Below are 25,949 nucleotides of genomic sequence, written 5' to 3'. Positions count from 1 at the left end.
AAGAGAGAGAGCAATTGAGGGAGGGAGTGGGGAAGAGAGAGAGCAATTGAGGGAGGGAGTGGGGAAGAGAGGCAGCAAATGAGGGAGGGAGTGGGGAAGAGAGGCAGTGATTGTGGAGTGAGTGAGGAAGAGAGGTGGTGATTGTGGAGGGAGTGGGGAAGAGAGGCGATAATTGTGGAGGAATTGGGGAAGAGAGGCGGTGATTGTGGAGGGAGTGGGGAAGAGAGGCGGTGATTGAGGGAGGGAGTGGGGAAGAGAGGCGGTGATTGTGGAGAGAGTGGGGAAGAGAGGCGGTGATTGAGGGAAGGAGTGGGGAAGAGAGGCAGTGATTGAGGGAGGGAGTGGGGAAGAGAGGCGGTGATTGTGGAGAGAGTGGGGAAGAGAGGCGGTGATTGAGGGAAGGAGTGGGGAAGAGAGGCGGTGATTGTGAAGGGAGTGGGGAAGAGAGGCGGTGATTGTGGAGGGAGTGGGGAAGAGAGAGAGCAATTGAGGGAGGGAGTGGAGAAGAGAGAGAGCAATTGAGGGAGGGAGTGGGGAAGAGAGGCAGCAAATGAGGGAGGGAGTGGGGAAGAGAGGCAGTGATTGTGGAGTGAGTGAGGAAGAGAGGTGGTGATTGTGGAGGGAGTGGGGAAGAGAGGCGATAATTGTGGAGGAATTGGGGAAGAGAGGCGGTGATTGTGGAGGGAGTGGGGAAGAGAGGCGGTGATTGAGGGAGGGAGTGGGGAAGAAAGGCGCCGATTGAGGGAGGGAGTGGGGAAGAGAGGCGGTGATTGAGGGAGGGAGTGGGGAAGAGAGGCGGCAATTGTGGAGGGAGTGGGGAAGAGAGGCAGTGATTGAGGGAGGGAATGGGGAAGAAATGCGGTGATTGAGGGAGGGAGTGGGGAAGAAAGGTGGTGATTGAGGGAGGGAGTGGGGAAGAGATGCGGCGATTGAGGGAGGGAGTGGGGAAGAGAGGCGGCGATTGAGGGAGGGAGTGGGGAAGAGAGGCGGTGATTGTGGAGGGAGTGGGGAAGAGAGGCGGTGATTGACTGAGGGAGTGGGGAAGAGAGGCAGTGATTGAGGGAGGGAGTGGGGAAGAGAGGCGGTGATTGTGGAGGGAGTGGGGAAGAGAGAGAGCAATTGAGGGAGGGAGTTGGGAAGAGAGGCAGCAAATGAGGGAGGGAGTGGGGAAGAGAGGCGGTGAATGTGGAGGGAGTGGGGAAGAGAGGCAGTGATTGGGGAGGAAGTGGGGAAGAGAGGCAGTGATTGAGGGAGGGAGTGGGGAAGAGAGGCGGTGATTGTGGAGGGAGTGGGGAAGAGAGGCAGTGATTGAGGGAGGGAGTGGGGAAGAGAGGCGGTGATTGAGGGAGGGAGTGGGGAAGAAAGGCGATGATTGTGGAGAGAGTGGGGAAGAGAGGCGGTGATTGAGGGAGGGAGTGGGGAAGAGAGGCAGTGATTGAAGGAGGGAGTGGGGAAGAGAGGCGGTGATTGTGGAGGGAGTGGGGAAGAGAGGCTGTGATTGAGGGAGGGAGTGGGGAAGAGAGGCGGTGATTGTGGAGGGAGTGGGGAAGAGAGAGAGCAATTGAGGGAGGGAGTGGGAAAGAGAGGCGGTGATTGTGGAGGGAGTGGGGAAGAGAGAGAGCAATTGAGGGAGGGAGTTGGGAAGAGAGGCAGCAAATGAGGGAGGGAGTGGGGAAGAGAGGCGGTGATTGTGGAGGGAGTGGGAAAGAGAGGCAGTGATTGTGGAGTGAGTGAGGAAGAGAGGCGGTGATTGAGGGAGGGAGTGGGGAAGAAAGGCGGTGATTGAGGGAGGGAGTGGGGAAGAGAGGCGGCGATTGAGGGAGGGAGTGGGGAAGAGAGGCAGTGATTGAGGGAGGGAGTGGGGAAGAGAGGCAGTGATTGAGGGAGGGAGTGGGGAAGAGAGGCGGTGATTGTGGAGAGAGTGGGGAAGAGAGGCAGTGATTGAGGGAGGGAGTGGGGAAGAGAGGCGGTGATTGTGGAGAGAGTGGGGAAGAGAGGCGGTGATTGAGGGAAGGAGTGGGGAAGAGAGGCGGTGATTGTGAAGGGAGTGGGGAAGAGAGGCGGTGATTGTGGAGGGAGTGGGGAAGAGAGGCGGTGATTGAGGGAGGGAGTGGGGAAGAGAGAGAGCAATTGAGGGAGGGAGTGGGGAAGAGAGAGAGCAATTGAGGGAGGGAGTGGGGAAGAGAGGCAGCAAATGAGGGAGGGAGTGGGGAAGAGAGGCAGTGATTGTGGAGTGAGTGAGGAAGAGAGGTGGTGATTGAGGAGGGAGTGGGGAAGAGAGGCGATAATTGTGGAGGAATTGGGGAAGAGAGGCGGTGATTGTGGAGGGAGTGGGGAAGAGAGGCGGTGATTGAGGGAGGGAGTGGGGAAGAGAGGCGGTGATTGTGGAGAGAGTGGGGAAGAGAGGCGGTGATTGAGGGAAGGAGTGGGGAAGAGAGGCAGTGATTGAGGGAGGGAGTGGGGAAGAGAGGCGGTGATTGTGGAGAGAGTGGGGAAGAGAGGCGGTGATTGAGGGAGGGAGTGGGGAAGAGAGGCGGTGATTGTGGAGGGAGTGGGGAAGAGAGGCGGTGATTGAGGGAGGGAGTGGGGAAGAAAGGCGCCGATTGAGGGAGGGAGTGGGGAAGAGAGGCGGTGATTGAGGGAGGGAGTGGGGAAGAGAGGCGGCAATTGTGGAGGGAGTGGGGAAGAGAGGCGATAATTGTGGAGGAATTGGGGAAGAGAGGCGGTGATTGTGGAGGGAGTGGGGAAGAGAGGCGGTGATTGAGGGAGGGAGTGGGGAAGAAAGGCGCCGATTGAGGGAGGGAGTGGGGAAGAGAGGCGGTGATTGAGGGAGGGAGTGGGGAAGAGAGGCGGCAATTGTGGAGGGAGTGGGGAAGAGAGGCGGTGATTGAGGGAAGGAGTGGGGAAGAGAGGCGGTGATTGTGGAGGGAGTGGGGAAGAGAGAGAGCAATTGAGGGAGGGAGTTGGGAAGAAAGGCGCCGATTGAGGGAGGGAGTGGGGAAGAGAGGCGGTGAATGTGGAGGGAGTGGGGAAGAGAGGCAGTGATTGGGGAGGGAGTGGGGAAGAGAGGCGGTGATTGAGGGAGGGAGTGGGGAAGAGAGGCGGTGATTGTGGAGGGAGTGGGGAAGAGAGGCAGTGATTGAGGGAGGGAGTGGGGAAGAGAGGCGGTGATTGAGGGAGGGAGTGGGGAAGAGAGGCAGTGATTGAGGGAGGGAGTGGGGAAGAGAGGCGGTGATTGTGGAGAGAGTGGGGAAGAGAGGCGGTGATTGAGGGAAGGAGTGGGGAAGAGAGGCGGTGATTGTGGAGGGAGTGGGGAAGAGAGAGAGCAATTGAGGGAGGGAGTTGCGAAGAGAGGCAGCAAATGAGGGAGGGAGTGGGGAAGAGAGGCTGTGATTGAGGGAGGGAGTGGGGAAGAGAGGCGGTGATTGTGGAGGGAGTGGGGAAGAGAGAGAGCAATTGAGGGAGGGAGTGGGAAAGAGAGGCGGTGATTGTGGAGGGAGTGGGGAAGAGAGAGAGCAATTGAGGGAGGGAGTTGGAAAGAGAGGCAGCAAATGAGGGAGGGAGTGGGGAAGAGAGGCGGTGATTGTGGAGGGAGTGGGAAAGAGAGGCAGTGATTGTGGAGTGAGTGAGGAAGAGAGGCGGTGATTGAGGGAGGGAGTGGGGAAGAAAGGCGGTGATTGAGGGAGGGAGTGGGGAAGAGAGGCGGCGATTGAGGGAGGGAGTGGGGAAGAGAGGCAGTGATTGAGGGAGGGAGTGGGGAAGAGAGGCAGTGATTGAGGGAGGGAGTGGGGAAGAGAGGCGGTGATTGTGGAGAGAGTGGGGAAGAGAGGCAGTGATTGAGGGAGGGAGTGGGGAAGAGAGGCGGTGATTGTGGAGAGAGTGGGGAAGAGAGGCGGTGATTGAGGGAAGGAGTGGGGAAGAGAGGCGGTGATTGTGAAGGGAGTGGGGAAGAGAGGCGGTGATTGTGGAGGGAGTGGGGAAGAGAGGCGGTGATTGAGGGAGGGAGTGGGGAAGAGAGAGAGCAATTGAGGGAGGGAGTGGGGAAGAGAGAGAGCAATTGAGGGAGGGAGTGGGGAAGAGAGGCAGCAAATGAGGGAGGGAGTGGGGAAGAGAGGCAGTGATTGTGGAGTGAGTGAGGAAGAGAGGTGGTGATTGTGGAGGGAGTGGGGAAGAGAGGCGATAATTGTGGAGGAATTGGGGAAGAGAGGCGGTGATTGTGGAGGGAGTGGGGAAGAGAGGCGGTGATTGAGGGAGGGAGTGGGGAAGAGAGGCGGTGATTGTGGAGAGAGTGGGGAAGAGAGGCGGTGATTGAGGGAAGGAGTGGGGAAGAGAGGCAGTGATTGAGGGAGGGAGTGGGGAAGAGAGGCGGTGATTGTGGAGAGAGTGGGGAAGAGAGGCGGTGATTGAGGGAGGGAGTGGGGAAGAGAGGCGGTGATTGTGGAGGGAGTGGGGAAGAGAGGCGGTGATTGAGGGAGGGAGTGGGGAAGAAAGGCGCCGATTGAGGGAGGGAGTGGGGAAGAGAGGCGGTGATTGAGGGAGGGAGTGGGGAAGAGAGGCGGCAATTGTGGAGGGAGTGGGGAAGAGAGGCGATAATTGTGGAGGAATTGGGGAAGAGAGGCGGTGATTGTGGAGGGAGTGGGGAAGAGAGGCGGTGATTGAGGGAGGGAGTGGGGAAGAAAGGCGCCGATTGAGGGAGGGAGTGGGGAAGAGAGGCGGTGATTGAGGGAGGGAGTGGGGAAGAGAGGCGGCAATTGTGGAGGGAGTGGGGAAGAGAGGCGGTGATTGAGGGAAGGAGTGGGGAAGAGAGGCGGTGATTGTGGAGGGAGTGGGGAAGAGAGAGAGCAATTGAGGGAGGGAGTTGGGAAGAAAGGCGCCGATTGAGGGAGGGAGTGGGGAAGAGAGGCGGTGAATGTGGAGGGAGTGGGGAAGAGAGGCAGTGATTGGGGAGGGAGTGGGGAAGAGAGGCGGTGATTGAGGGAGGGAGTGGGGAAGAGAGGCGGTGATTGTGGAGGGAGTGGGGAAGAGAGGCAGTGATTGAGGGAGGGAGTGGGGAAGAGAGGCGGTGATTGAGGGAGGGAGTGGGGAAGAGAGGCAGTGATTGAGGGAGGGAGTGGGGAAGAGAGGCGGTGATTGTGGAGAGAGTGGGGAAGAGAGGCGGTGATTGAGGGAAGGAGTGGGGAAGAGAGGCGGTGATTGTGGAGGGAGTGGGGAAGAGAGAGAGCAATTGAGGGAGGGAGTTGGGAAGAGAGGCAGCAAATGAGGGAGGGAGTGGGGAAGAGAGGCTGTGATTGAGGGAGGGAGTGGGGAAGAGAGGCGGTGATTGTGGAGGGAGTGGGGAAGAGAGAGAGCAATTGAGGGAGGGAGTGGGGAAGAGAGGCGGTGATTGTGGAGGGAGTGGGGAAGAGAGAGAGCAATTGAGGGAGGGAGTTGGGAAGAGAGGCAGCAAATGAGGGAGGGAGTGGGGAAGAGAGGCGGTGATTGTGGAGGGAGTGGGGAAGAGAGGCAGTGATTGTGGAGTGAGTGAGGAAGAGAGGCGGTGATTGAGGGAGGGAGTGGGGAAGAAAGGCGGTGATTGAGGGAGGGAGTGGGGAAGAGAGGCGGCGATTGAGGGAGGGAGTGGGGAAGAGAGGCAGTGATTGAGGGAGGGAGTGGGGAAGAGAGGCGGTGATTGAGGGAGGGAGTGGGGAAGAGAGGCAGTGATTGAGGGAGGGAGTGGGGAAGAGAGGCGGTGATTGTGGAGAGAGTGGGGAAGAGAGGCAGTGATTGAGGGAGGGAGTGGGGAAGAGAGGCGGTGATTGTGGGAAGGAGTGGGGAAGAGAGGCGGTGATTGTGTAGGGAGTGGGGAAGAGAGGCGGTGATTGTGGAGGGAGTGGGGAAGAGAGGCGGTGATTGAGGGAGGGAGTGGGGAAGAGAGAGAGCAATTGAGGGAGGGAGTGGGAAGAGAGAGAGCAATTGAGGGAGGGAGTCGGGAAGAGAGGCAGCAAATGAGGGAGGGAGTGGGGAAGAGAGGCAGTGATTGTGGAGTGAGTGAGGAAGAGAGGTGGTGATTGTGGAGGGAGTGGGGAAGAGAGGCGATAATTGTGGAGGAATTGGGGAAGAGAGGCGGTGATTGTGGAGGGAGTGGGGAAGTGAGGCGGTGATTGAGGGAGGGAGTGGGGAAGAGAGGCGGTGATTGTGGAGAGAGTGGGGAAGAGAGGCGGTGATTGAGGGAAGGAGTGGGGAAGAGAGGCAGTGATTGAGGGAGGGAGTGGGGAAGAGAGGCGGTGATTGTGGAGAGAGTGGGGAAGAGAGGCGGTGATTGAGGGAAGGAGTGGGGAAGAGAGGCGGTGATTGTGAAGGGAGTGGGGAAGAGAGGCGGTGATTGTGGAGGGAGTGGGGAAGAGAGAGAGCAATTGAGGGAGGGAGTGGGGAAGAGAGAGAGCAATTGAGGGAGGGAGTGGGGAAGAGAGGCAGCAAATGAGGGAGGGAGTGGGGAAGAGAGGCAGTGATTGTGGAGTGAGTGAGGAAGAGAGGTGGTGATTGTGGAGGGAGTGGGGAAGAGAGGCGATAATTGTGGAGGAATTGGGGAAGAGAGGCGGTGATTGTGGAGGGAGTGGGGAAGAGACGCGGTGATTGAGGGAGGGAGTGGGGAAGAAAGGCGCCGATTGAGGGAGGGAGTGGGGAAGAGAGGCGGTGATTGAGGGAGGGAGTGGGGAAGAGAGGCGGCAATTGTGGAGGGAGTGGGGAAGAGAGGCAGTGATTGTGGAGGGAGTGGGGAAGAGAGGCAGTGATTGAGGGAGGGAATGGGGAAGAAATGCGGTGATTGAGGGAGGGAGTGGGGAAGAAAGGTGGTGATTGAGGGAGGGAGTAGGGAAGAGATGCGGCGATTGAGGGAGGGAGTGGAGAAGAGAGGCGGCGATTGAGGGAGGGAGTGGGGAAGAGAGGCGGTGATTGTGGAGGGAGTGGGGAAGAGAGGCGGTGATTGACTGAGGGAGTGGGGAAGAGAGGCAGTGATTGAGGGAGGGAGTGGGGAAGAGAGGCGGTGATTGTGGAGGGAGTGGGGAAGAGAGAGAGCAATTGAGGGAGGGAGTTGGGAAGAGAGGCAGCAAATGAGGGAGGGAGTGGGGAAGAGAGGCGGTGAATGTGGAGGGAGTGGGGAAGAGAGGCAGTGATTGGGGAGGGAGTGGGGAAGAGAGGCAGTGATTGAGGGAGGGAGTGGGGAAGAGAGGCGGTGATTGTGGAGGGAGTGGGGAAGAGAGGCAGTGATTGAGGGAGGGAGTGGGGAAGAGAGGCGGTGATTGAGGGAGGGAGTGGGGAAGAAAGGCGGTGATTGTGGAGAGAGTGGGGAAGAGAGGCGGTGATTGAGGGAGGGAGTGGGGAAGAGAGGCAGTGATTGAAGGAGGGAGTGGGGAAGAGAGGCGGTGATTGTGGAGGGAGTGGGGAAGAGAGGCTGTGATTGAGGGAGGGAGTGGGGAAGAGAGGCGGTGATTGTGGAGGGAGTGGGGAAGAGAGAGAGCAATTGAGGGAGGGAGTGGGGAAGAGAGGCGGTGATTGTGGAGGGAGTGGGGAAGAGAGAGAGCAATTGAGGGAGGGAGTTGGGAAGAGAGGCAGCAAATGAGGGAGGGAGTGGGGAAGAGAGGCGGTAATTGTGGAGGGAGTGGGGAAGAGAGGCAGTGATTGTGGAGTGAGTGAGGAAGAGAGGCGGTGATTGAGGGAGGGAGTGGGGAAGAAAGGCGGTGATTGAGGGAGGGAGTGGGGAAGAGAGGCGGCGATTGAGGGAGGGAGTGGGGAAGAGAGGCAGTGATTGAGGGAGGGAGTGGGGAAGAGAGGCAGTGATTGAGGGAGGGAGTGGGGAAGAGAGGCGGTGATTGTGGAGAGAGTGGGGAAGAGAGGCAGTGATTGAGGGAGGGAGTGGGGAAGAGAGGCGGTGATTGTGGAGAGAGTGGGGAAGAGAGGCGGTGATTGAGGGAAGGAGTGGGGAAGAGAGGCGGTGATTGTGAAGGGAGTGGGGAAGAGAGGCGGTGATTGTGGAGGGAGTGGGGAAGAGAGGCGATGATTGAGGGAGGGAGTGGGGAAGAGAGAGAGCAATTGAGGGAGGGAGTGGGGAAGAGAGAGAGCAATTGAGGGAGGGAGTGGGGAAGAGAGGCAGCAAATGAGGGAGGGAGTGGGGAAGAGAGGCAGTGATTGTGGAGTGAGTGAGGAAGAGAGGTGGTGATTGTGGAGGAAGTGGGGAAGAGAGGCGATAATTGTGGAGGAATTGGGGAAGAGAGGCGGTGATTGTGGAGGGAGTGGGGAAGAGAGGCGGTGATTGAGGGAGGGAGTGGTGAAGAAAGGCGCCGATTGAGGGAGGGAGTGGGGAAGAGAGGCGGTGATTGAGGGAGGGAGTGGGGAAGAGAGGCGGCAATTGTGGAGGGAGTGGGGAAGAGAGGCAGTGATTGTGGAGGGAGTGGGGAAGAGAGGCAGTGATTGAGGGAGGGAATGGGGAAGAAATGCGGTGATTGAGAGAGGGAGTGGGTAAGAAAGGCGGTGATTGAGGGAGGGAGTGGGGAAGAGATGCGGCGATTGAGGGAGGGAGTGGGGAAGAGAGGCGGCGATTGAGGGAGGGAGTGGGGAAGAGAGGCGGTGATTGTGGAGGGAGTGGGGAAGAGAGGCGGTGATTGAGGGAGGGAGTGGGGAAGAGAGGCAGTGATTGAGGGAGGGAGTGGGGATGAGAGGCGGTGATTGTGGAGGGAGTGGGGAAGAGAGAGAGCAATTGAGGGAGGGAGTTGGGAAGAGAGGCAGCAAATGAGGGAGGGAGTGGGGAAGAGAGGTGGTGAATGTGGAGGGAGTGGGGAAGAGAGGCAGTGATTGGGGAGGGAGTGGGGAAGAGAGGCAGTGATTGAGGGAGGGAGTGGGGAAGAGAGGCGGTGATTGTGGAGGGAGTGGGGAAGAGAGGCAGTGATTGAGGGAGGGAGTGGGGAAGAGAGGCGGTGATTGAGGGAGGGAGTGGGGAAGAAAGGCGGTGATTGTGGAGAGAGTGGGGAAGAGAGGCGGTGATTGAGGGAGGGAGTGGGGAAGAGAGGCAGTGATTGAAGGAGGGAGTGGGGAAGAGAGGCGGTGATTGTGGAGGGAGTGGGGAAGAGAGGCAGTGATTGAAGGAGGGAGTGGGGAAGAGAGGCGGTGATTGTGGAGAGAGTGGGGAAGAGAGGCTGTGATTGAGGGAGGGAGTGGGGAAGAGAGGCGGTGATTGTGGAGGGAGTGGGGAAGAGAGAGAGCAATTGAGGGAGGGAGTGGGGAAGAGAGGCGGTGATTGTGGAGGGAGTGGGGAAGAGAGAGAGCAATTGAGGGAGGGAGTTGGGAAGAGAGGCAGCAAATGAGGGAGGGAGTGGGGAAGAGAGGCGGTGATTGTGGAGGGAGTGGGGAAGAGAGGCAGTGATTGTGGAGTGAGTGAGGAAGAGAGGCAGTGATTGAGGGAGGGAGTGGGGAAGAAAGGCGGTGATTGAGGGAGGGAGTGGGGAAGAGAGGCAGTGATTGAGGGAGGGAGTGGGGAAGAGAGGCAGTGATTGAGGGAGGGAGTGGGGAAGAAAGGCAGTGATTGAGGGAGGGAGTGGGGAAGAGAGGCAGTGATTGAGGGAGGGAGTGGGGAAGAAAGGCAGTGATTGAGGGAGGGAGTGGGGAAGAGAGGCAGTGATTGAGGGAGGGAGTGGGGAAGAAAGGCGGTGACTGAGGGAGGGAGTGGGGAAGAGAGGCAGTGATTGAGGGAGGGAGTGGGGAAGAAAGGCGGTGATTGAGGGAGGGAGTGGGGTGCTGTTGGAGGTGGGATGGAGGTGGAGATCGCGGCCATTGACGAGGTTTGAGTTCAATTCTTTTTTGTGTTAAACTTAGCTGCACCATCGTTAATCCTGGCAGCTGCTCAGATGACGCAGTGACGTTTCAGTGGATGAGGCTGCATTTGAGCATTTGACAGCACTGTACCACCTAGTGGTTGTGTTGTCAATCAACACAGTCTTAAAATTTGCTTAAGATCAGAAAACAGCAAGTTGTAGTAAATGGTTGTTTTTCAGATAGGAGGATGGTATACAGAGGTGTTCCCAAGGGTCAGTGCTGGGAACTCTGCCCTTTCTGCGATATATAAATGACTTGGATCTTGGAATGCAAAGTTGAATCTCAAAATTTGCTGATGACACCAAACTTGGAGGTGAGGCAAACAGTGAGGATGATATGAATCGCCTGCAACAACACATAGATAGGCTAGCAGATTGGAACAAAGAAAGAACAAATAATTAACAAAGTCGATGGGATTTTGGGCTTCATAAATAGAAACATGGATTACAAAAACAGGGAAGTTATGCTGAACCTTTATAAAGCTCTGGTTAGCCCCCAACTGGAGTATTGTGTCCAGTTCTGGTCACCACACTTTAGGAAGGACGTGAGGGTCCTTGAGAGGGTGCGGAGGAGATTTACCAGAATGGTTCCAGGGATGAGAGATTTTAGTCACAAGGTTAGGTTGGAAAAGTTGCATTTGTTCTCCTTAGAACAAAGAAGATTGAGGGGAGATTTAATACAAATGTACAAGATTAGGACAGACTTGGATAAGTTAGACAATGAAAAGCTGTTCCCATTACCCAACAGCGCAAGGACTAGGGGACACAGATTGAAGGTTTTGGGTAAGAGATGCAGGGGAATATGAGGAAGAACTTTATTTTTTGCACAGTGGGTGGTAATGACCTCAATACATTGAGGAATCAACTAGAGAACAGGCCATCCTAGACTGGGTATTGTGTAATGACAGAGGAATAATTGACAATCTAGTTGTGCAAGACCCCTTGGGGATGAGCGACCATAATATGACAGAATTCTTCATCAAGATGGAGAGTGATGTAGCTGATTCTGAGACTCGGGTCCTGAATCTTAATAAAGCAAACTACAAAGGTATGAGGCGCGTGTCGGCCATGATGGATTGGGAAACATTGCTTCGAGGGAGGACAGTGGATAGGGAATGGCAAACATTCAAAGAGTGCATGGATGAACTGCAACAATTGTTTATTCCTGTCTGGTGCAAAAGTAAAACAGGAAAGGTAGCCAAACCATGGCTTACAAGGGAAATTAGAGATAACATTAGATCCAAGGAAGAGGCATATAAATTCGCCAGAAAAAACAACAGACCTGAGGATTGGGAGCAGTTTAGAATTCAGCAAAGGAGGACCAAGGGATTGATTAAGAAGGGGAAAATAGAGTACGAGAGTAAGCTTGTGGGGAACATAAAAACTGACTGTAAAAGTTTCTATAGGTATGAGAAGAGAAAAAGATTGGTGAAGACAAATGTAGGTCCCTTACAATCAGAAACAGGGGAAATTATTATGGGGAACAAAGAAATGGCTGACCAACTAAATGCATACTTTGGTTCGGCCTTCACAAAGAAGGACACAAATATCATCCCAGAAATGTTGGGGAACACAGGGCTTAGTGAGAGAGAGGATCTGAAGGAAATCAGTATTAGTCGAGAAATGGTGTTGGGGAAATTGATGGGATTGAAGGCCGATAAATCCCCAGGGCCTAATAATCTACATCCCAGAGTACTTAAGGAAGTGGCTCTAGAAATAGTGGATGCATTAGAGTCATAGAGTTGTACAGCACAGAAACAGGCCCTTCGGCCCACCGCGTCCATGCCGACCATAATGCCTATCTATACTAATCCCATCTGCCTGCATTAATTCCATAATTGTATTGGTGGTCATCTTCCAAGATTCTTCGACTCTGGAACAGTTCCTACAGATTGGAAGGTAGCGAATGTAACCCACTATTTAAAAAGGGAGGTAGAGAGAAAACAGGGAATTATCGACCAGTCAGCCTGACGTCGGTAGTGGGGAAAATTCTATAATCCATTATAAAAGATTTTATAGCAGAGCACTTGGAGAACAGTGGTAGAATCGGACAGAATCAGCATGGATTGACAAAAGGGAAATCATGTTTGACAAATCAACTAGAATTCTTCGAGGAGATAACTAGTAGAGTTGATGAGGGGGAACCAGTGGATGTGGTTTATTTGGACTTTCAGAAGGCTTTCGACAAACTCCCACCTAAGAGATTAGTGTGTAAAGTTAAAGTGCATGGGATTGGGGTAGTGTATTGCGATGGATAAAAAATTGGATGGCAGACAGGAAACAAAGAGTAGGAATAAATGGGTCTTTTTCCGAATGGCAGGCAGTGACTAGTGGGGTACCGCAGGGATTGGTGCTAAGATCCCAGCTATTCACAATATATATTAATGATTTAGATGAGGGAACTAAATGTAATATCTCCAAATTTGCAAATGACACAAAACTGGGTGGGAGGGTGAGCTGTGAGGAGGATGCAGAGAGGCTCCAGGGTGATTTGGAAAAGTTAAGTGAGTGGGCAAATACATGGCAGATGCAGTATAATGTGGATAAATGTGAGGTTATCCACTTTGGTAGCAAAAACAGGAAGGCAGATTATTATCTGAACGGCTATAAACTGAGAGAGGGGAATATGCAACGAGACCTGGATGTTCTCATACACCAGTCGCTGAAGGTAAGCATGCAGGTCCAATAGGTGGTAAAAAAGGCAAATGGTATGTTGGCCTTCATAGCGAGAGAATTCAAGAACAGGAACAGGGATGTCTTGCTGCAATTATACAGGGCCTAGGTGAGGCCACACCTGGAATATTGTGTGCAGTTTTGGTCTCCTTATCTGAGGAAGAATGTTCTTGCTATAGAGGGAGTGCAGTGAAGGTTTACCAGACTGATTCCTGGGATGGCAGGACTGATGTATGAGGAGAGATTGAGTCGGTCAGGATTATATTCACTGGAGTTCAGAAGAGTGAGGGGGGATCTCATAGAAACCTATATAATTCTAACAGGACTTGACAGAGTAGATGCAGGAAGGATGTTCCCGATGGTGGGGGAGTTCAGAACCAGGGGTCATAGTCTAAAGATACAGGGTAAACCTTTCAGGACTGAGTTGAGGAGAAATTATTTCATCCAGAGAGTGGTGAGCCTGTGGAATTCGCTATCACAGAAAGCAGTTGAGGCCAAAACAAGGAGTTAGATATAGCTCTTGGGGCAAAAGGGATCAAAGGGTATGGGGAGAAAGCGGGAACAGGTTACTGAGTTGGATGATCAGCCATGATCGTAATGAATGGCGCAGCAGGCTCGAAGGGCCGAATGGCCTACTCCTGCTCCTATTTTCTAGGTTTCTATGACCTGGAACTCTCTGCCCACAGGGTGGTGGAAGCAAAGACAATCGATGACTTCAAAAGGAAACTGGAAGGCCACTTGTAGGAAATAGACTGCAGGGCTATGGGGATAGAGCCAGGGAGTTGGACTGACTGGATAGTTCCGTGGAGAGCCGGCACGGACTCAAGGGGCCGAATGCCCTTCTTCTGTGCTGTAAATGATTATGACTGCTGCCTGAGCATCGCAGCATCAGTTTGGGGTCCGGCAGAGAAGCAGCTCTTGCAGCCGGCTGTGATTTCCCTCGGACTCCCACAGTCAGTGTGCTCAGGTGGGGGGATGGGGAGGGTGAGGAGAGATCTCGGAGCCCAGTATACACGCACTGCGCTGTGAAGTTCCCCTGGTTTTGCTCACTTACCGTGGTCATCCAGGAGCAGATTTTCTGGCTTCAAGTCTCTGCAAAAGAAAGGCCCATAAGTGAGGCACAGCACAGAGGGCAGGGGGCGCGGCACAGAGGGCAAGGGGCATAGCACAGAACACAGGGCAGGGAGCACGGCAGGGAGCACAGAGAGCAGGGGGCACGGCACAGAGGGCAAGGGGCAAGGCACAGAGGGCAGGGGGCGTGGCACAGAGGGCAAGGGGAGCGGCACAGAGGGCAAGGGGCGTGGCACAGAGGGCAGGGGGCGTGGCACAGAGGGCAAGGGGAGCGGCACAGAGGGCAAGGGGCGTGGCACAGGGGGCAAGGGGCGCGGCACAGGGGGCAAGGGGCACGGCACAGAACACAGGGCAGGGAGCACGGAAGGGAGCACAGTGGGCACGGCACAGAACACGGTGATCAAAATTAATCACATACAGATAGAGAAAAGGCAGAGAAAGTGATAATTGCAATAAAGGAGAATATGAAAGATCAATGTCACTGCACACTCACCTGTACACCACCCTCTCTCTCTGCAGGTGCTCCAGGCCACAGCAGATCTGTGCTGTGTAGAACACAGCCCGTTGCTCCTCAAAACCAGCTTCCCCCATGTGATAGATGTGAAACTTGAGATCTCCTCCATTCATCAGGGTCAACACCAAGCACAGGGCATCTTTAGTCTCATATGCGTAGGCCAGACTGACCTGCAGCAAACAAACCAGGTCACAAAAATGCACACACGCCTACAAATACACACACACACACACCCGCCCGCAAATACACACACACGCCCACACACACACACACATAGAAACACACCCGTGCACACACACACAAAACGCACCCACGCACAGAACCACAGGTCACCAACTTTAAACATGCAAAACATATGCTTGAAATTATCAGCTTCTGATCACCACATCCTATCAAATGTGAACATAGGCAGGCCTGTTCTCCAGTTACAGCCCAGACCGAGGGGGCTCAGCACAGTCCGTGTTCCCGGAGAAAAGCATAAAGAATGAGATCTCCAGTGATAGCCCAGACCAATGGGGAAATGGATGACCATATCAGAGCAAAATGGATATTTTTTCTAAAAGAGAGAGCGCTGATAACTCGTGAAGACAGCGAATCAGCACATCCCTCTGGTAAGTTGTTATTGGTGCGGGAGGGGGGCCAAGATGGGATGAGGGGGGCGGCACAGTGGCGCAGTGGTTAGCACCGCAGTCTCACAGCTCCAGCGACCCGGGTTCGATTCCGGGTACTGCCTGTGTGGAGTTTGCAAGTTCTCCCTGTGTCTGCGTGGGTTTTCTCCGGGTGCTCCGGTTTCCTCCCACATGCAAAAAGACTTGCAGGTTGATAGGTAAATTGGCCATTATAAATTGCCCCTAGTATAGGTAGGTGATAGGGAAATATAGGGACAGGTGGGGATGTGGTAGGAATATGGAATTAGTGTAGGATTAGTATAAATGAGTGGTTGATGGTCGGCACAGACTCGGTGGGCTGAAGGGCCTGTTTCAGTGCTGTATCTCTAACTAACTAGCATTAACTTATGCAATTCAATGGTAATACACTTTCCTAAGAGACATGAATAGTCTATGTCTGTTTCCCTTGAGAACTCAGACAGAAAAAGCCCACAGAACAGGAAACACGGGGGGGGGGGGGGGAGTGGGGGAGGTGGAAAGTGGGAGGGGGGAGAAAGTTGGGGGGCAGAAAGCGGAGGGCGGGGCTGGACAAACACACATTAGATTTACTATTGCAGTTTTGACAATAAAATCAACCCAAGTACTTACTACAAACCTACTGTGCACTTTTTCCAAAATCTCTTTTTCATTTAACGTCATGACTTCTCCTTTCCGCTTTTTGATTCGTTTCTTCTCCAGCTTTTTGCAGGCGTACATCTTTCCCGTGGCTCGAACTTGACATGCACAGACCTAAGAGGTCAAGAAAAGAAATCAGATAGCAAACAGAGATAGCAAGTAGATCCTCCTTCACATCACTGAGCATCTCGAAAACTCACCTCACCAAAACCGCCCTTTCCCAACACTCGATACTGACGAAAATTATACTTGGTCACAGGCTGCCTGAGGAAGAAATCACACACAAATTATAAAACAACAGTAACTCAACCGAGATCCAGTAATATTGAGAGAGGGGAAACTGCTCACAGATACAGTAATATTCAGAGAGGGGAAACCACACACAGATACAGTAATATTCAGAGAGGGAAAACCACTCACAGATACAGTAATATTGAGAGAGGGGAAACTGATCACAGATACAGTAATATTCAGAGAGGGGAAACCACACACAGATACAGTATTATTGAGAGAGGGGAAAATGATCACAGATACAGTAATATTCAGAGAGGGGAAACCACACACAGATACAGTAATATTCAGAGAGGGGAAACCACACACAGATACAGTATTATTGAGAGAGGGGAAACCACACACAGATACAGTAATATTCAGAGAGGGGAAACTGATCACAGATACAGTATTATTGAGAGAGGGGAAACCACACACAGATACAGTAATATTCAGAGAGGGGAAACCACTCACAGATACAGTAATATTCAGAGAGGGGAAACCACTAACAGATACAGTAATATTGAGAGAGGGGAAACTGCTCACAGATACAGGAATATTCAGAGAGGGGAAACTGATCACAGATACAGTAATATTCAGAGAGGGGAAACCACTCACAGATACAGTAATATTGAGAGAGGGGAAACTGATCACAGATACAGTAATATTCAGAGAGGGGAAACCACACACAGATACAGTATTATTGAGAGAGGGGAAACTGATCACAGATACAGTAATATTCAGAGAGGGGAAACCACACACAGATACAGTAATATTGAGAGAGGGGAAACTGATCACAGATACAGTAATATTCAGAGAGGGGAAACCACACACAGATACAGTATTATTTAGAGAGGGGAAACTGCTCACAGATACAGTAATATTCAGAGAGCGGAAACTGATCACAGATACAGTAATATTCAGAGAGGGGAAACTGATCACAGATACAGTAATATTCAGAGAGGAGAAACTGCTCACAGTTACAGTAATATTCAGAGAGGGGAAACTGATCACAGATACAGTAATATTCAGAGAGGAGAAACTGCTCAAAGATACAGTAATATTCAGAGAGGGGAAACTGATCACAGTTACAGTAATATTCAGCGAGGAGAAACTGCTCACAGATACAGTAATATTCAGAGAGGGGAAACTGATCACAGATACAGTAATATTCAGAGAGGAGAAACTGCTCACAGTTACAGTAATATTCAGAGAGGGGAAACTGATCACAGATACAGTAATATTCAGAGAGGGGAAACTGCTCACAGATACAGTAATATTCAGGGAGCGGAAACTGATCACAGAGACAGTAATATTCAGAGAGGGGAAACTGATCACAGATACAGTAATATTCAGAGAGGGGAAAATGATCACAGATACAGTAATATTCAGAGAGGGGAAACTGCTCACAGATACAGTAATATTCAGAGAGGGGAAACTGCTCACAGATACAGTAATATTCAGAGAGGGGAAACTGCTCACAGATACAGTAATATTCAGAGAGGGGAAACTGATCACAGATACAGTAATATTCAGAGAGGGGAAACTGCTCACAGATACAGTAATATTTGGAGAGAGGAAACTGATCACAGATACAGTAATATTCGGAGAGGGGAAACTGATCACAGATACAGTAATATTCAGAGAGGGGAAACTGATCACAGATACAGTAATATTCGGAGAGGGGAAACTGCTCACAGATACAGTAATATTCAGAGAGGGGAAACTGATCACAGATACAGTGATATTCAGAGAGGGGAAACTGATCACAGATACAGTAATATTCAGAGAGGAGAAATTGATCACAGAGACAGTAATATTCAGAGAGGGGAAACTGATCACAGAGACAGTAATATTCAGAGAGGGGAAATTGATCACAGAGACAGTAATATTCAGAGAGGGGAAACTGATCACAGAGACAGTAATATTCAGAGAGGGGAAACTGATCACAGATACAGTAATATTCAGAGAGGGGAAACTGCTCACAGATACATTAATATTCAGAGATAGAAGGTTCCGGTGACTGTGCTTTCGCTGTATGGTTATTTGACTGTTTCCCCAACATGAATGTTGTTGTGTTTTGGATCCGTACCCTCTTCCGGACTCACTGAGACAGGAAGTGTTGTAGGCAGAGTGAAGCAGTTGCACTGGAGAGCACTCACCTCTCGAGATACTTCCACTGGAGAAAACGATTGAAGTAGGGGCTGTCCAAATAATCAGCAAACGGAGCCACACTGAGAAAGTCATGGACCAATCTGTGGGAGGGATGGAATGTGTAACTTGAGTGCACGACAGTCATACCAAGTATGAAATTGACAGGGGACACAGATGCGATGGACACAAAGGTACATCAGAGACACCTCTTCACTCTGCTACCCTCCCCACTCCAACTCCCTCTCTTTCAAATCCCCGCACACTTCATACCCTCGCCACCAATTCCATCCCTCTCTCTAGGCGCTCACAGACTCAACCAGATTATTTGTTACCTCGGTGTCATATTTAACTGAGATGGGTTTTTGACCGTATATCCACTAAACCATCAAGTCCACCTATTTTCGCCTCTCTAACTCCACCTGACAGCACCCCTGTCACAGCTGATCAGCTGCTGAAACGCTCACCCATGTCTCTTATCTCCAGACATAATTACAACAACATGGTCCCATGTGCACCCTCCATAAACACGAGATCATCAAAAATTCTGTTGCTCGTCTCTTAACTTGCACTAAGTCCCGTTCCTCTATCACCCCTGTGCTCGCTGACCTACACTGGCTCTGAATGTTAATTGATCTGGGATCAGTTTCCTCTCGCTGAATATTACTGTATCTGTGAACGGTTTCCCCTCTCGCTGAATATTACTGTATCTGTGATCAGTTTCCCCTCTCGCTGAATATTACTGTATCTGTGATCAGTTTCCCCTCTCGCTGAATATTACTGTATCTGTGATCAGTTTCCCCTCTCGCAGAATATTACTGTATCAGTGATCAGTTTCTCCTCTCTGAATATTACTGTATCTGTGATCAGTTTCCCCTCTCTCTGAATATTACTGTATCAGTGAGCAGTTTCCCCTCTCTGAATATTACTGTATCTGTGAGCAGTTTCCCCTCTCGCTGAATATTACTGTATCTGTGAACGGTTTCCCCTCTCTCTGAATATTACTGTATCAGTGAGCAGTTTCCCCTCTCGCTGAATATTACTGTATCTGTGATCAGTTTCCCCTCTCGCTGAATATTACTGTATCTGTGATCAGTTTCCCCTCTCGCTGAATATTACTGTATCTGTGATCAGTTTCCCCTCTCGCAGAATATTACTGTATCAGTGATCAGTTTCTCCTCTCTGAATATTACTGTATCTGTGATCAGTTTCCCCTCTCGCTGAATATTACTGTATCAGTGAGCAGTTTCCCCCCTCGCTGAATATTACTGTATCTGTGATCAGTTTCTCCTCTCTGAATATTACTGTATCTGTGAGCAGTTTCCCCTCTCGCTGAATATTACTGTATCTGTGATCAGTTTCCCCTCTCGCAGAATATTACTGTATCAGTGATCAGTTTCTCCTCTCTGAATATTACTGTATCTGTGATCAGTTTCCCCTCTCTCTGAATATTACTGAATCTATGATCAGTTTCCCCTCGCTGAATATTACTGTATCTGTGATCAGTTTCTGCTGTCTTAATATTACTGTATCTGTGATCAGTTTCCCTTCTCTCTGAATATTACTGTATCTGTGATCAGTTTCCCCTCTCTCTGAATATTACTGAATATATGATCAGTTTCCCCTCGCTGAATATCACTGTATCTGTGATCAGTTTCTGCTGTCTTAATATTGCTGTATCTGTGATCAGTTTCTGCTGTCTTAATATTACTGTATCTGTGATCAGTTTCTGCTGTCTGAATATTACTGTATTTGTGAGCAGTTTCTGCTGTCTGAATATTACTGTATCTGTGATCAGTTTCTGCTGTCTGAATATTACTGTATCTGTGAGCAGGTGCCCCTCTCTCTGAATATTACTGTATCTGTGATCAGTTTCTGCTGTCTGAATATTACTGTATCTGTGATCAGTTTCTTCTGTCTGAATATTACTGTATCTGTGATCAGTTTCTGCTGTCTGAATATTACTGTATTTGTGAGCAGTTTCTCCTCTGAATATTACTGTATCTGTGAGCAGTTTCTGCTGTCTGAATATTACTGTATCTGTGATCAGTTTCTGCTGTCTGAATATTACTGTATTTGTGAGCAGTTTCTCCTCTGAATATTACTGTATCTGTGAGCAGTTTCTGCTCTCTGAATATTACAGTATCAGTGAGCAGGTTCCCCTCTCTCTGAATATTACTGTATCTGTGATCAGTTTCTGCTGTCTGAATATTACTGTATCTGTGAGCAGGTTCCCCTCTCTCTGAATATTACTGTATCTGTGATCAGTTTCTGCTGTCTGAATATGACTGTATCTGTGATCAGTTTCTACTGTCTGAATATTACTGCATCTGTGAGCAGGTTCCCCTCTCTCTGAATATTACTGTATCTGTGATCAGTTTCTGCTGTCTGAATATTACTGTATCTGAATGCAGGTGCCCCTCTCTCTGAATATTACTGTATCTGTGATCAGTTTCTGCTGTCTGAATATTACTGTATCTGTGATCAGTTTCTGCTGTCTGAATATTACTGTATCTGTGAGCAGGTGCCCCTCTCTCTGAATATTACTGTATCTGTGATCAGTTTCTGCTGTCTGAATATTACTGTATCTGTGATCAGTTTCTGCTGTCTGAATATTACTGTATCTGTGAGCAGGTTCCCCACTCTCTGAATATTACTGTATCTGTGATCAGTTTCTTCTGTCTGAATATTACTGCATCTGTGATCAGTTTCTGCTGTCTGAATATGACTGTATCTGTGAGCAGCTTCCCCTCTCTCTGAATATTACTGTATCTGTGATCAGTTTCTGCTGTCTGAATATGACTGTATCTGTGAGCAGGTTCCCCTCTCTCTGAATATTACTGTATCTGTGATCAGTTTCTGCTGTCTGAATATTACTGCATCTGTGAGCAGGTTCCCCTCTCTCTGAATATTAATGTATCTGTGATCAGTTTCTGCTGTCTGAATATTACTGTATCAGTGAGCAGGTTCCCCTCTCTCTGAATATTACTGTATCTGTGATCAGTTAGTGTTGTCTGAATATTACTGGATCTGTGAGCAGTTTCCCCTCTGAATATTACTGTATCTGTGAGCAGTTTCCCCTCTCAATTTTTCTGTATCTGTGAGCAGGTTCCGCTCTTTCTGAAAATTACTGTCTCTGTGAGCAGTTTCCCCTCTCTCTGAATATTACTGTATCTGTGATCAGTTTCTGCTGTCTGAATATGACTGTATCTGTGATCAGTTTCTGCTGTCTGAATATGACTGTATCTGTGATCAGTTTCTGCTGTCTGAATATTACTGTATCTGTGATCAGTTTCTGCTGTCTGAATATTACTGTATCTGTGAGCAGGTTCCCCACTCTCTGAATATTACTGTATCTGTGATCAGTTTCTGCTGTCTGAATATTACTGTATCTGTGATCAGTTTCTGCTGCCTGAATATTACTGTATCTGTGATCAGTTTCTTCTGTCTGAATATTACTGTATCTGTGATCAGTTTCTGCTGTCTGAATATGACTGTATCTGTGAGCAGGTTCCCCTCTCTCTGAATCTTACTGTATCTGTGATCAGTTTCTGCTGTCTGAATATTAGCGTACCAGTGAGCAGGTTCCCCTCTCTCTGAATATTACTGTATCTGTGATCAGTTTCTGCTGTCTGAATATTACTGTATCTGTGATCAGTTTCTGCTGTCTGAATATTACTGTATCTGTGAGCAGGTTCCCCACTCTCTGAATATTACTGTATCTGTGATCAGTTTCTGCTGTCTGAATATTACTGTATCTGTGATCAGTTTCTGCTGCCTGAATATTACTGTATCTGTGATCAGTTTCTTCTGTCTGAATATTACTGTATCTGTGATCAGTTTCTGCTGTCTGAATATGACTGTATCTGTGAGCAGGTTCCCCTCTCTCTGAATCTTACTGTATCTGTGATCAGTTTCTGCTGTCTGAATATTACTGCATCTGTGAGCAGGTTCCCCTCTCTCTGAATATTACTGTATCAGTGATCAGTTTCTGCTGTCTGAATATTACCGTACCAGTGAGCAGGTTCCCCTCTCTCTGAATATTACTGTATCTGTGATCAGTTTCTTCTGTCTGAATATTACTGTATCTGTGATCAGTTTCTGCTGTCTGAATATGACTGTATCTGTGAGCAGGTTCCCCTCTCTCTGAATCTTACTGTATCTGTGATCAGTTTCTGCTGTCTGAATATTACTGTATCAGTGAGCAGGTTCCCCTCTCTCTGAATATTACTGTATCTGTGAGCAGGTTCCCCTCTCTCTGAATATTACTGTATCTGTGATCAGTTTCTGCTGTCTGAATATTACTGTATCTGTGATCAGTTTCTGCTGTCTGAATATTACTGTATCTGTGAGCAGGTTCCCCACTCTCTGAATATTACTGTATCTGTGATCAGTTTCTTCTGTCTGAATATGACTGTATCTGTGAGCAGGTAACCCTCTCTCTGAACAGTACTGTATCTGTGATCAGTTTCTGCTGTCTGAATATGACTGTATCTGTGAGCAGGTTCCCCTCTCTCTGAATATTACTGTATCTGTGATCAGTTTCTGCTGTCTGAATATTACTGCATCTGTGAGCAGGTTCCCCTCTCTCTGAATATTACTGTATCTGTGATCAGTATCTGCTGTCTGAATATTACTGTATCAGTGAGCAGGTTCCCCTCTCTCTGAATATTACTGTATCTGTGATCAGTTAGCGCTGTCTGAATATTACTGGATCTGTGAGCAGTTTCCCCTCTGAATATTACTGTATCTGTGAGCAGTTTCCCCTCTCAATTTTTCTGTATCTGTGAGCAGGTTCCGCTCTTTCTGAATATTACTGTCTCTGTGAGCAGTTTCCCCTCTCTCTGAATATTACTGTATCTGTGATCAGTTTCTGCTGTCTGAATATTACTGTATCTGTGATCAGTTTCTGCTGTCTGAATATGACTGTATCTGTGATCAGTTTCTGCTGTCTGAATATGACTGTATCTGTGATCAGTTTCTGCTGTCTGAATATTACTGTATCTGTGATCAGTTTCTGCTGTCTGAATATTACTGTATCTGTGAGCAGGTTCCCCACTCTCTGAATATTACTGTATCTGTGATCAGTTTCTGCTGTCTGAATATTACTGTATCTGTGATCAGTTTCTGCTGCCTGAATATTACTGTATCTGTGATCAGTTTCTTCTGTCTGAATATTACTGTATCTGTGATCAGTTTCTGCTGTCTGAATATGACTGTATCTGTGAGAAGGTTCCCCTCTCTCTGAATCTTACTGTATCTGTGATCAGTTTCTGCTGTCTGAATATTAGCGTACCAGTGAGCAGGTTCCCCTCTCTCTGAATATTACTGTATCTGTGATCAGTTTCTGCTGTCTGAATATTACTGTATCTGTGATCAGTTTCTGCTGTCTGAATATTACTGTATCTGTGAGCAGGTTCCCCACTCTCTGAATATTACTGTATCTGTGATCAGTTTCTGCTGTCTGAATATTACTGTATCTGTGATCAGTTTCTGCTGCCTGAATATTACTGTATCTGTGATCAGTTTCTTCTGTCTGAATATTACTGTATCTGTGATCAGTTTCTGCTGTCTGAATATGACTGTATCTGTGAGCAGGTTCCCCTCTCTCTGAATCTTACTGTATCTGTGATCAGTTTCTGCTGTCTGAATATTACTGCATCTGTGAGCAGGTTCCCCTCTCTCTGAATATTACTGTATCAGTGATCAGTTTCTGCTGTCTGAATATTACCGTACCAGTGAGCAGGTTCCCCTCTCTCTGAATATTACTGTATCTGTGATCAGTTTCTTCTGTCTGAATATTACTGTATCTGTGATCAGTTTCTGCTGTCTGAATATGACTGTATCTGTGAGCAGGTTCCCCTCTCTCTGAATCTTACTGTATCTGTGATCAGTTTCTGCTGTCTGAATATTACTGTATCAGTGAGCAGGTTCCCCTCTCTCTGAATATTACTGTATCTGTGAGCAGGTTCCCCTCTCTCTGAATATTACTGTATCTGTGATCAGTTTCTGCTGTCTGAATATTACTGTATCTGTGATCAGTTTCTGCTGTCTGAATATTACTGTATCTGTGAGCAGGTTCCCCACTCTCTGAATATTACTGTATCTGTGATCAGTTTCTTCTGTCTGAATATGACTGTATCTGTGAGCAGGTAACCCTCTCTCTGAACAGTACTGTATCTGTGATCAGTTTCTGCTGTCTGAATATGACTGTATCTGTGAGCAGGTTCCCCTCTCTCTGAATATTACTGTATCTGTGATCAGTTTCTGCTGTCTGAATATTACTGCATCTGTGAGCAGGTTCCCCTCTCTCTGAATATTACTGTATCTGTGATCAGTATCTGCTGTCTGAATATTACTGTATCAGTGAGCAGGTTCCCCTCTCTCTGAATATTACTGTATCTGTGATCAGTTAGCGCTGTCTGAATATTACTGGATCTGTGAGCAGTTTCCCCTCTGAATATTACTGTATCTGTGAGCAGTTTCCCCTCTCAATTTTTCTGTATCTGTGAGCAGGTTCCGCTCTTTCTGAATATTACTGTCTCTGTGAGCAGTTTCCCCTCTCTCTGAATATTACTGTATCTGTGATCAGTTTCTGCTGTCTGAATATGACTGTATCTGTGATCAGTTTCTGCTGTCTGATTATTAGCGTACCAGTGAGCAGGTTCCCCTCTCTCTGAATATTACTGTATCTGTGATCAGTTTCTGCTGTCTGAATATTACTGTATCTGTGATCAGTTTCTGCTGTCTGAATATGACTGTATCTGTGAGCAGGTTCCCCTCTCTCTGAATCTTACTGTATCTGTGATGAGTTTCTGCTGTCTGAATATGAATGTGTCTGTGATCAGTTTCTGCTGTCTGAATATTACTGCATCTGTGAGCAGGTTCCCCTCTCTCTGAATATTACTGTATCTGTGATCAGTTTCTGCTGTCTGAATATTACTGTATCAGTGAGCAGGTTCCCCTCTCTCTGAATATTACTGTATCTGTGATCAGTTTCTGCTGTCTGAATATTACTGGATCTGTGAGCGGTTTCCCCTCTGAATATTACTGTATCTGTGAGCAGTTTCCCCTCTGAATTTTTCTGTATCTGTGAGCAGTTTCCCCTCTCTCTGAATATTACTGTATCTGTGATCAGTTTCTGCTGTCTGAATATGACTGTATCTGTGATCAGTTTCTGCTGAATGAATATTACTGCATCTGTGAGCAGGTTCCCCTCTCTCTGAATATTACTGTATCTGTGATCAGTTTCTGCTGTCTGAATATGACTGTATCTATGATCAGTTTCTGCTGTCTGAATATTACTATATCTGTGATCAGTTTCTGCTGTCTGAATATTACTGTATCAGTGAGCAGGTTCCCCTCTCTCTGAATATTACTGGATCTGTGATCAGTTTCTGCTGTCTGAATATTACTATATCTGTGATCAGTTTCTGCTGTCTGAATATTACTGTATCTGTGATCAGTTTCTGCTGTCTGAATATTACTGTATCTGTGAGCAGATTCCCCTCTCTCTGAATATTACTGTTTCTGTGATCAGTTTCTGCTGTCTGAATATTACTATATCTGTGATCAGTTTCTGCTGTCTGAATATTACTGTATCAGTGAGCAGGTTCCCCTCTCTCTGAATATTACTGGATCTGTGATCAGTTTCTGCTGTCTGAATATTACTGTGTCTGTGATCAGTTTCTGCTGTCTGAATATTACTGTATCTGTGATCAGTTTCTGCTGTCTGAATATTACTGCATCTGTGAGCAGGTTCCCCTCTCTCTGAATATTACTGTATCAGTGATCAGTTTCTGCTGTCTGAATATTACCGTACCAGTGAGCAGGTTCCCCTCTCTCTGAATATTACTGTATCTGTGATCAGTTTCTTCTGTCTGAATATTACTGTATCTGTGATCAGTTTCTGCTGTCTGAATATGACTGTATCTGTGAGCAGGTTCCCCTCTCTCTGAATCTTACTGTATCTGTGATCAGTTTCTGCTGTCTGAATATTACTGTATCAGTGAGCAGGTTCCCCTCTCTCTGAATATTACTGTATCTGTGAGCAGGTTCCCCTCTCTCTGAATATTACTGTATCTGTGATCAGTTTCTGCTGTCTGAATATTACTGTATCTGTGATCAGTTTCTGCTGTCTGAATA

General features: G+C 49.0%; 1 protein-coding gene across 1 annotated transcript in view; it reads right to left on the bottom strand.

The window, feature by feature from the left end:
- LOC137375758 (G protein-coupled receptor kinase 6-like) overlaps positions 1–25,949 on the bottom strand; it is a 157,256-nt gene that overhangs the window by 72,047 nt on the left and 59,260 nt on the right. Inside the window, exons 4-8 of the mRNA XM_068043146.1 lie at positions 17,816–17,908; positions 15,584–15,647; positions 15,357–15,497; positions 14,080–14,270; positions 13,570–13,607 (exon numbers count right to left, since the gene is read on the bottom strand). Of these exons, the coding sequence (XP_067899247.1) occupies positions 13,570–13,607; positions 14,080–14,270; positions 15,357–15,497; positions 15,584–15,647; positions 17,816–17,908 (527 nt within the window). The remainder of the gene's footprint in view (positions 1–13,569; positions 13,608–14,079; positions 14,271–15,356; positions 15,498–15,583; positions 15,648–17,815; positions 17,909–25,949) is intronic.

This window comes from Heterodontus francisci, chromosome 12 (genome assembly GCF_036365525.1).
Source record: "Heterodontus francisci isolate sHetFra1 chromosome 12, sHetFra1.hap1, whole genome shotgun sequence".
Classification (NCBI taxonomy): domain Eukaryota; kingdom Metazoa; phylum Chordata; class Chondrichthyes; order Heterodontiformes; family Heterodontidae; genus Heterodontus; species Heterodontus francisci.
Note: the sequence above shows the minus strand (reverse complement) of the source record. Positions and strands in the feature narration are given on the sequence as shown.